Source organism: Ricinus communis, chromosome 4, assembly GCF_019578655.1.
Source record: "Ricinus communis isolate WT05 ecotype wild-type chromosome 4, ASM1957865v1, whole genome shotgun sequence".
Classification (NCBI taxonomy): Eukaryota; Viridiplantae; Streptophyta; class Magnoliopsida; order Malpighiales; family Euphorbiaceae; genus Ricinus; species Ricinus communis.
This window is the reverse complement of record NC_063259.1, coordinates 21,265,856-21,278,033: the sequence shown is the minus strand read 5'-3', so window position 1 is coordinate 21,278,033 and position 12,178 is coordinate 21,265,856. Positions and strand designations below refer to the sequence as shown.

General features: G+C 31.8%; 1 protein-coding gene across 1 annotated transcript; it reads right to left on the bottom strand.

Annotated features, from left to right (window-relative positions):
* Positions 1-811: 811 nt before the first annotated feature.
* On the bottom strand, positions 812-2,776 carry LOC8265497 (berberine bridge enzyme-like 13). Its single transcript, XM_002523118.4, has one exon. The coding sequence runs from the start codon at positions 2,725-2,727 to the stop codon at positions 1,081-1,083; it is 1,647 nt and encodes a 548-aa protein (XP_002523164.1). The 5' UTR covers positions 2,728-2,776; the 3' UTR covers positions 812-1,080.
* Positions 2,777-12,178: the final 9,402 nt, after the last annotated feature.

Below are 12,178 nucleotides of genomic sequence, written 5' to 3'. Positions count from 1 at the left end.
CTTAATTATAACTTTTCAAAATAATTTATTGATTTAATTTTTAAATACCAAGATGAATTATATCTATATTATAATCTTTTTTTTCTTCTTTCTATGAATTGCTTATAGTTGAGGGAAATCAAAGTCATATCCATATTTCTTGGCACTGTCCTTTATCACATCTTTTACTTATTATGCTGTACCCTCTTTTTGACACTTATGGTTAGAATATGTTCAAGTATACCTAACATGTGATTGTAATTATTTTTTTAATAATATAAAAAATTAAGAAAAAAACAATGAAGCACATTTCAACTTTCAACTTTTTGAACATGAATAATCTTGAAATTCTTAAAGAATAATTTTTATTTTTCAAGGATTATATATATATATATATATATATATATATATATATATATATATATATAACACAACTAATAAAAGGGTGATACGTATGTATGAGTATTTTACATTTTAATAGTAAATAATTGACATATATTTTATCATTTAAAACTAATAAATACGGGCCAATCATCTACAAGTTTAGTATATGGATGAGAATATATACTAAATTTAGACAAGAATTAACTCCTTACAGAACATGACTCGTGCATTCTTAAAGTTAAAAAGAGTTTGACAAATTTTATTTGTAATATTAAATAATTAATATATATATATATATATATTTATTTATTATTTAATGTTAATAAATATATAATAATAAATATAATGTATAAGTGGGCATTGCTAGAATAGACAAGAATTTCTTAAGAATATATGATACGAGTGATTTTTAAGGATAATGACAGGCTCAGATAATCTTACTTCAAGATTTGTGCACAGAAAAGGAAAGAAATACTGCAGAGATAATCATTACATTAGCATTTAATCAACAAAATAGTTCATGAAATATGCAAATATTTCTTCTTCTTTTTCCCAACAAAACAAAACCCTTATATGCCAACACTGCAACAATTCTTAAGACCATACCCATTAATTTAACTTCATCTTGTTAAAATCATTATTCCTCTTTTACTCAGCCAGCTAAATTGAGTAAACTGGTAATAAAGAGAAGCCAAATCAGGCAACAAACAGCTATCTCTATACTTTAACTCCTCCTCTTCCTCCCCTTCTTTTTCTTCTCAGAGAAGCAGGGAGAGGTGGGATGCTCTGTTCATGCCTGAAGAAGTTATCAGGATCAACTTTAGTTTTCACTTGCACCAATCTGTTAAAGTTGTCTTTGAAGTACTTGCTTCCCCAAGCACTAGCTTGTATGAAGCTAGTGCTGCTGTTTTTGTTCATACCCAGATCAAGATCCCTGTAATTCACATATGCAGTTCTTGGAAACATTGAAACATATGGTGCCATGTAGTTATAAAGCTTCCTAATCCAATCCATATGTTTTGCTGCATTCTTTTCTCCATCTTGCCAACCAGTCAAATACTGAATCTTGCACAGGACACCCTTTCTATGGGGGAATGGAATTGCAGACTCTGAAATCTTGCCCATCATTCCACCATATGGATTCCATATCATCAATGGACTTTCTTCTTGCAATAACCTTTTCCAAAGTCCTTGGAGTGCTGTTTCGGGTATTGGTTCTTTGACAAAATCTGATTTGGCTTTGAAGTAATTCTTGAATAGAGATTTGCCCTGAAGTAAAACTTCGGGAGGTGTAGTACTTGGGTACCCAGCAATGTATAGCACAGATTTGATCCAACTTGTTTCGATGCAATCTTTCCTTGTCAGACCCAATTCAGGAAAACTCGTTTCCATTACATGTAGTAGTCTGTTAGCATCGCCAAGAAACTGACCCTGGTAAGAATTTGACACAGTCCTTGCGGTACTATTAGCGATAGTAGCAGTTGATATGATGACTCTGATGAAGAGATCTTCATCGAGTTTATCTGCAACTTGCTGCCACCGGTAAAGGATCTTAGTGGCATCTTGTTCTAAAGTTTTAGTAACTGTAAAAACTGTAACAATTGCTGGTACAGGAACCAATTTTAGTTTCCAAGCAAGAATGATTCCAAAACTAGCACCACCGCCGCCTCTAATTGCCCAAAATAGATCTTCTCCCATGGCTTGCCGATCAAGAACTCTACCATTAGCATCAATTATACGAGCATCAATAACATTGTCAGCACCAAGACCATACTTTCTCATCATTGAACCATAAGCCCCACCAGTAATATGACCTCCAATGCCTAGACTGGTACAGAGACCAGCAGGAAAGCCATGAGTTCTGCTTTTCTCAGAAATTCTGTAATAAGCTTCACCAACAGTAGCACCAGCCTGAACCCAAGCGCTGTTATCATCAATATCAACAGAGACATAACGAAGCTTTGAGAGGTCTACAACGATGAAGGGCGATTCAATTTCAGAAGCATAAGAAAGACCCTCATAGTCATGGCCACCGCTGCGAACTCTAAGGTGAATTCCAAGCTGTTTCGAGCAGATCACGGCAGCCTGGACATGGGTTTCATGCAAGGGTGTGAAGATGAATTCAGGCTTTGGCACTGAAGGTAACAAGTAGCGAAGATTCTGAGCTGAAGACTGTAAAACTGAAGAGAACGAAGAATTGTCATGAGTGTAGAAGGAAGTGGAGAAAGGGATTAAAATCTCAGAATTGACTTTCAGACATTGGATAAAACTATCAAAAATTGGAAGTGAATATGCGAAAGAAGGTGACAGAAGAAGAAGGAAAAGTAATGGAAGAATACTGGAAGAAGAAGTTGAAGGAAGCATTTTCTGTTCTTTTCTTTCTTCCCAATGAAACTAATGCTTGTGTTGAAGATAATATGGAGCAACAAAGTTTATTTATAGAGGGCAACAGGGGTTATGGTAAGGTAATGAGCCTATAATTGAGCTAATCCTAACGTCACATTAAGGCAGCTTTTTTAGAAGATTATTATTATTATTTCTGAACAACTCTTTGCAGATAATTTCAGTCAAAGGTTCTTTTTATAGTATTAAGATTTTGAGAAATATAACCTTTAATCCACAACTATGTCCACCACTGACATTATCCTACCAAAAGGTTGGCTTGAAGGCACATTAACCCATTACTTTTATACTCTTATAATGACTAGGACCTAGCTAAAGCTATAGAAGTGTGAATGTTGATTAGTTTGAGCTTGGAACAGTATTTGGAATAAGAAAAATTATTATTTTTGATTTATAAAATGGAAATAGGACACCCAAATTGCAGTCTTTGGCCGAGTTGATATATTAATTTTATTAAGGCTGTGAGTACTTAACTATTGGTATTACTTTTGATGAGTTTAGTGTGCTATATTTTAGATGCATCCGGATGAATTTTTTGGACCGATTTAAATCTGGCTTTCTACCAGCATTTCTAGCCTATCATTAGTAACAACATTTCGATTGCTTGTACTTCTTGGTTGGCTATGGAGTCTTTCCTTCATAATTTTAATCATACTTGTATTAGTTTGATCCCTAAAAAGTAGAATCCCATCTTTATGAAGGATTTTAGACCTATTTTACTTTGTAATGTCTCGTATAAGATTATTGCCAAGCTACATGCAAACATACTAAAAGTTATATTGCCTAAGCTTATTTTGAGGAGCAGTCTTGTAATAGCTTGAGCCTGCATGAAATACTGATTCAACAACTCGAGGCGGGGTTGGGCCTGTCTACATGGACAAAAAGTCAACTCCTAGGTGTTAGTAGTAACTCATTTAGTCTCTTATAAACACATCAAACCTACAATGACTTTTCGATATGGGACAGAGTGTTACAATCTCCCCCACTCAAAGCTCTAACATCTTCATCCTCGTCAAACCATAGCCCAGAATCGTAGCCCACCATGCAAGTCATGGATTCTAGCGGTGGCTCGTACGGTTTTAGAGGTAGCTCCCACCGAATTCCAACAATGTAGCACTTAGCTCCACACAACACTTAGTTCTATTCTCAGACTGATAGGTTGCTCTGAAACCATTTGTAACAGCCCGAGCCTGCATGAATCACTGACCCAACAACTAGAGACAGTATTTTATTTAGTCTCTTATAAATACATCAAACCCACAATCACTTTTCGATATGGGATGGGGTATTATAAGTCTGCTTTTGTATCAGGGAGATCTATTATTGATCATGTTGTTACTGCCTTTGAGATTATTCATCATATGAAAAGGAAACGAAAGGGTAAAAAAGTGGTTACAGCTTTTAAAATAGACATTAGTAAAGCTGATGATCTCATTAAATGGTCATACTTGAGGGCTATTCTTGTTCGATTCGGTTTTAGTGATCAATGGGATGTTGGATTATGATGAGTGTCACTACTATCACATATGTTGTGTTTGTTAATGGGCAAGAGTTGGGGCCTATTTCTACTAGCTGTGGGTTTAGACATGGTGATCTCCTATCTCCTTACTTGTTTATTCTATATGTTGAGGGTTTGTTTGCTCTTATTAAGGATGTTGAGAGGAGGGGTTACCGCATGGGTGTCGGGTTTGTCAAGGTGCTCCTATTATTTCTCACCTTTTATTTGCAGATGATAGCCTTTTCTTTTTTAAGGCTAGCATGGAGGAGTGTAATATGATGAAGGATATCCTTATAGTAGATTTGAATGTGATTCGGGTCAAGTTGTTAATTTTCAAAAGTCGAGTATTTTTTTTATTGCTAATGTGGACCCTATCATGTAGGAGAATATTAAAGCTACTTTGAATATGTTTTATCCACCTTAATACTGGTCGCTATCTTGGTTTGCCCTCTTTGATTGGGAGGAATAAAAGAGTTGTTTCCTTTTATTTAAAGGACAAATTATGGATTAGACTTTTTGGGTGGCATGATAAGTTTTTGTCATAAGCACATAAAGAGATTGCTCAGGCTATTCCATCCTACTGCATAAGTGCCTTTCTACTTCCTTTATCTTTTTATAATAAGTTGCAGAGAATGATGAACTCTTTTTGGTGGGGTTTGAAGCCAAATGTAAATAAAAAGATTCATTGGGCTAACTGGAATAAGTTATGTGCTAGAAAGGAGGCGGGTGGTCTTATATTTCGACATCTCTGTTCTTTTAATATTGCTATGTTGGATAAGCAGGCATGGAATTTCATCTCTAACTTGGATGATCGTATTCTCAAAGCTAAATATTTTCTGTTGGGGAATTTCTTTTTTGCTCAGATTAATTTGGTCTAATATGAGCTTTGTTTGGAAGAGCATTAGGAGTGATAAGCCTATTCTTATTGTTGGGTGTAGGCGACGTGTTGGTGATAGATGAATGTCAATGTATGGAAGGATGCTTGGATTAGGAAGCTGCTTGGTTTTAAACCCATAACTCTTGTAATTGATTTGTTAGCTAATCTTCAAGTTTGTGAGCTTTGGGTTCCTGGTCTTTGTATATGGGATGTAGTGCTTCTTTCCGAAGTCTTCTGGCAAGAGGATTTTAATGATGTTCTTGCTGTTTTGGTGGCCATGTTGGCAGATCAACATATTTGGAATTATGAAAGAAAAGAGTTGTACTCGATTAAATTTACTTACAGTTTAGCTGTTTCGGCGCTTGATAATGATCTCATGCCTAAGGTTCCAGCTCATTAGTCAAAGTTGTGGTCTCTATCACTACCAACTAAGGTGAAAAATTTCATTTAAAGGGATTGATGTAATCTCTTGCCAACAAATGAGATTTTGTTTTTGAAAGGTATGTATGCCTTTACTCTTCTGATGTTTGTGGTGCCGTGGGAGAACATCTTCTTCATTTGTTTTCAAATTGTACTCTGGTGGTGGAGTATTGGAATGAAGCATCTATTTTTGTGCCTAGTTTATGTAGTGCTTCATTTGCTGATTGGTTCTTTGAAATGCTGGGTTTCTTTGATAAAGTTTCTCGAGCGTGTTTGTATGTTGCTATAGATAATATAGGGCCAGCGTAATAATTATATGTGGAACGAGAATTTTATTTGAGCTGACTTACTCATTTCTCCTAGTTTTGATTTACTTTTGAGTTGTCAGCAAGTTCATGAGGATGGTAAGAGAGTGAGTCAGGAAAGCCTCTCGCTAAGTGGGTTAAGTGTGATATTGATGCCTTTATGTTGTTGGACAAGGCTGCAATGGGACATAGTATGATTATTCAGAATGAGCATGGTGCGCCTATGGTGATTCCTGACTTTTTAAGCCGAAGTTTGTTGAAGCTCTTTGTCTTAAAGAAGCATTATGCTTGATTAAGCATCTTTAACTATCGTTCGTCCTCATCAAAATAGATGCTAAGTTGGTGGTGGATGCTTTTATGCATGCTGGTCTTAATCATTCTGAATTTGGTTGTCTTATTTTCTCTTATAGATTGTTAGCTTCTTTTTTCTCTAAATGCAATGTTAGATTTATTAGGAGGTAAGACAATGAGTCTGCTTATGTTTTGGCACGACTAGCTTATTCTTTTACTAGCCCCTCTTTGTGGTTTGAGGTCCCTGATTTTCTTTATTCTTTGTTGCTAAATGGTGTATGAGTTTGCTTGAGTTTAATGCAATTTGTTTGATTTAAAAAAAGAGTAAAATGTCTTAAATTTAAGTTGGTTTTTTATTTTATACTGAATGAAACTTTTACCTCTATAAAGAATATGAAGAGATAGTTGCTTTATGGTATATAATTTATAGTACTAAAAGCTTCCAATCAACTAGAAAAATTATAAAGATAATGGGTAGTAACTAGAATTAAATGTTGAATTTGAATGAACCTACTTAGGGTCTCTTTTAGTTGAGATGCAGCAGTAGCACATGGAGGAGAACATAAGTAACTAATTTTATGCCTTTATTGAAGAAATTAAGTAAATGCTTTACACTATAATATAGACTTACCGTAGCCAATCAGTTGTAATGGATTTTTTTTATTGTGAAGAAAACTTTTTCTTCTTGTGGAAGTTAAAAATTCCAGCACTGAATCTTAGAGTAGCCCGTGTTTATCACTAAATAAAAAATACTATTTAGTTTTTCAAAAACTTTATAGTATGTGAATATTTGTTAGTAGATTAGAAAGGCTAAATATTATAATGCAATCAATGCAATTGAGAAATTTTATTTCAAAATTCTGTTTTATAAAAATATTGAATTCATATATGTTTTTGTGTGTTTAGGCTTGGTACTTCTATTAAACAAATTCATAATGTAGAATATTAAGGATTGACTAATTTAAGAATTTGATAAAAAAATTATGGGTTTTGTCATATATTGATAATGATATGAGATTTATGTTTTCTTTATATAAAGGATCCTTTTCTATTATTAGAGCAACCAAAATGGTGACCAAATACCTTAGTAATCTCCACATCTTGCTTGCTCCTAAATATTCTTCACTTCCTTCTTAGTAACTATTTAATTAAAACGTATTATAATATTCCTTCCTCATAACATGCCTAAGAAATTTGATAATATTGAGCTAAGGCTTTTTATGTTTCTATGATAGTTATTTTGTATCATCGTAATATTCTTATTCCTTATAGCATAAGAAGATGTCTTTGTCATGATAATTTTTGAAGCACCATACCAAAATTGAACTAAAATCTGAGAGGATACTGCTAGGCCAAACCGAATCCTGACAGAATTCATGTTTTATTTTTCTTATTATGTTTATGTTGTCATCACTTCGAGTCTTCATTTCTTTCTATTTCTCTTTAACTGTCTGCGACGTGTGTTTAATAACTTATTTACTATTTAGTTTTTTTATATAAACAATGAACAATTTTCAATAATTTAAACAAAACAGATCTAAACAGTATTTTGTAAAAGGTTTCTTCTCATTTTATAAATTAGATTAGCTATAACTGGGACTTATATATATAAGTACTATTAATTTCCTTATCTACCATGAACAAATGATCATATGATAACTCAGCTAATTAGTAAACTAAGCATAACAATTTGTTGACTTATAATAAACTCATAACAACTTACATGAGCTATTCTAAAATAACTTACTGTTATTTAACATTCCTCACATCCCTCTTTTATATTGGAGCATGCAAATCAGTCATGCCCAACTGGAAAACTAAATGATGAAACTGAGGACCACTTAAAGCCTTTGTAAACAGGTCAGCATCCTAATTGCTGATATGAATATGGTGAGGAACAATGCACCCTGCCTTATATTGATCTTGAACAAGATGACAATCTATGTCCAAATGATTTGTTCGCTCATGAAAAATAAGGTTCTTGATAATGTGTAAAGCTGCGTGATTATCACACCACAAAGGAATAGGGTGATGACACTTGATGTGAAAATCAGACAAGATGTAGGAACACCATTGTAACTCACAGGCTGTTGATGACAAACTTCGATATTCTACCTGTGAAAAAGAATGAGAAGCAATCTTTTGTTTCTTAGTTTTCCAAGAAGTCAAAACTGTACCAAGTTTTAAATAATATCTAGTAACTGAACATCTAGTATCAACATAAGAAGCCTGGTCAACATTGCAAAAAGAAATGAGAACCAAGTCATTCTAGAATGGATAATATAATCCTTTAGATGGAGTGCCCTTCAAGTGTCAAACTAAGTAAAATCCAATATTCGAGTGATCATGGCAAGGAGCATTAACGAATTTACTTAATTGCTGAACTCCATATGTGATACATCAATGACTGAAATTAAAATAGAGAAGTCTCCCAATAAGTATACCTTTAAGGATTTAGAAGTAAGTCACCAGGACTACTGGTAAACTTAGTATCCTTAAAAAAAGGTGTAGTTATTGATTTTGCAACCGTCAATCTAACATCTTGCATCAAATTTAAAGCGTATTTTCATTAATTAAGATATGTGCCCTCTGAACTTCTAGCAACCTCAATCCTAAGAAAGTAATTAACATATGCTAAGTCTTTAATTATGAAAGCTGCATCAAGATAATGCTTAACCGACAAGATAATTGAGTGATCAACATATTATCGACATAGACAATTAATGCAAGAAACATAACTAAAGTATGCTTGACAAATAACAATGATTTTGAGGAGATTAAAACAAAACTATAAAGCTATAGTTTAGAACATAATTTTGAGTTCCATTGGCGAGAGGCTTATTTCAATCCATAAAGAAATATTTTCAATTTACAAACTTTGCAGCCTTCAAATACCTTTCAGGAGGGAGCATGTATACATCCTCATCAAGAAAACCATGTAAAAAAAGCGTTATTGATGTCCAATTGGTAAATTTACCAAAATCTTATAGTTGCAATTGCAAATAGTAGCATGACAGTAACCACTTTAGCAACAAGAGAAAAACTCTCAGAATAATCCACTCCTTTCTAGTAATACTCCCTTACATTTTTTTGGTTTCTTGTCAACAAGTAAAGAAACTATATCCTAAGTATCATTTTTGATGTGAGACAAGGCACCAAGCTTTAAGACCCTAGTTAAACTCCAGGTTCAAGCCTAGGCCCAAATTGTTCATCAAGCTCAAAGGACTCTTTATCATTCAAGATGGGCCAATCACAAGGTCCAAAGCCAAATGTATGAAGGAGGCCCTAAATGAACTAGTACAAGACATATGGGCCAAGACCATGTTATCGCATGAAGAGTTGGATTTAATTAAGACTCTTAGTCTAATTAATATAATTCAATACATTGGGCCTTAATCGTCATGTTTGGGCCGAATTACATTAAAGAAAACAAGGATGATCGCATAATTCAAAGAGGAAACAAAAGAAGCAAGCTAGAAGAGAAAAGAAAGAAGTGGCGCCTAAAAGGAGTGTGTCTCCTTAACCTAATAGGCGAAGCACAAGAAGAAACAAGGAGGGGTAGCTGCATATCTCCTCGATTTGGGAATGTATCTTTGGTTGACTAGTCAATTCCTCTTTAGTAGAATTGCCTATTCAACCAAAGTGCTCTTTTTATTATATAAGAAACTTTTATTTAGCATATAATATGGTTAATTCCTAATTAGTTTATTTCCTTTATGCTATTTAGAAATTAAGTCAATTTCTTCTCTATATAAACAAAGTGTAGTCACATTATTCAAGGAATGAATTTTTTGAGTTAAACATATTTGTGAGAGTTATTCTAGCTTGATTCTTTGGAAGAACTTCAAACTTATCAAGAACTTGTTCTTAAGAAGTTCAATATCGACTTATCACTCACCTTCTATCTTTCTTGAGTGCGGCGTCAACCATTATTCTTATACAAAGGTTCGAAATACAAGTTATCTTTAGGTCAAGGTTCATCAAAGATCAGATTTGGCTTTCTTGGAATTCTAATTCCAATTCTGCATGTTGGGTCTTGTCACAAGTTGTCAAAGTTCACATCAATTTTGTTCCAGGACCTTCAACTCTTTTTCATTGTTGTTATCCACTCCTTTTGAGTACAAGCCTATTCTGTATGAGTTAGGTTCCTGCATAGTTGACACTTGGCCTAAAAATGCAAATAGGAAGAAGGAAAATAGGATTATGAAAGAATGGAAATATAAGAGGTGTGTAAGTGGTAGGATTAGTATTAGAGAGAGATTGTATTGTGTCATTGTTGTTGATATAATAGTTAATAACAAAATTTGTGAGCCAAAAAGGCTTAGATCTAATTCTAGTACTTTGCCTAGGAATAAGTTGTAAGGATGATATGTAGGGATTGGATCTGGTGGAGAAACAATTGGTTCAGGAACAAAAGTTGGAGAAGATGAATATGAGTTATCAATAAGGAAAGGTGTGATAGAAATAGGAGAAGAAGGTAAAGAAAAAGATGGTGTAGGTATGGGTTGAAGGGAAGAGATATACTAATCATGAAAAGGATAAGGTAAAAGAATATGAGAAAGAGTTTTAAAAGAATTCTTATAGGGAAAATAATATTCATGAAAAATGACATCTCTAGATATGAAAACATATTTTGATTCATAAACAATATATCTTTTAAAAGTTAATTATCAGGATAATTATAAATTTAGTATCTTAACTTTTCAATTTTTTCTATTTCAGTGTTTGAACTGTTTTTTTATTCAATCAAGGGTATGGACCTGCTAATTTATATAAATTATAGTATTTTCTGTAGTTCTTATAGATTAAAGTAATAATTTAACTTATTTTATACATGAAATGACCTAAATATCTTTGCTCCTCATTATTTACATTTTTTTCTATCTTTCTTTCTTTGTTGTCTTATTTTTTTATCTTCTTTTATTTTTTATTAAATAACTTTAACACAAAAAAACCTAAGAACATTGGATTCATTTTTCTTTCTTTTCTCTTTTGTCATTTATTTAAAAAATTTACTCATTACTTTTTAATTTCTAAATTTTTTTCTTTTTTTCTAATTTAATACTTTTCTCTTTTGATTGTTTTGATATGAAAAATATATTTTATTTTTAATTTTTTAGGTGAATGCAAGAAAATAAAATATAAAAACTAGTTGTTTAAGTTTTTAAATTTTTTATTTAAATAAACGAGGAAAAAAAGAATTTATTATTTTCTTTCTTTTAATGTCTTGAGAAACAAATACAAATTAAAGAAAATATTGAAAATGGATGGAGAATAGAAAAAAAAAAAAGACGAGAAAGAAAGAAAGAGAATATGATATTATTTTAAAGGAAAGCATTTAAGTGAATTTATTATTCACAATAAAGCATATAAGCATTTTAATTTATAAGATCGGCTAGGAACACTATATTGAATATTTTTAAAAAATTTAAATATTTAATTATAATATAATAGTTTAAAATCAAAATAGAAGAAACAGAAAAACAGTTTCTTAATCAAATAATGATACTAATTATATCCTAAAAATATCATATTAATTATATTCTAATATTATATTAACTAATAAATTAGTTTTATAATTAGATAACAATTTCAATTCTAGAAAATAATATCTTAAATTATATTCTTAATATTATATTCAGTAATAAACTAATTTTTAATTACATAATAGATTTTTAAGCTTAAGAAATAGTAATATCAATTATATTGATATATTAATTTATAAAATATTAAAATTAATTAATAAATAATTTTTAAAAATAATTTTATATTATTGCATTAATAAGATTTTAAAATTTTAAAAAAATTAAAGACATTTAAAAATAGTTAGTTTGCTATTATCTTTTAAGATTTTATAAATTAATATTAAATATTAAATTTTTTATTAAATTGTATCTATCAACTTAATTTTATAATTCAAATAATAATAATGGTCGTGTATCGCACGGTTAAACGACTAGTTAGTAATTAAATATGGGCATTTGAAAGAAATTGACATAAATTTTTAAAGCAAGAGACTAT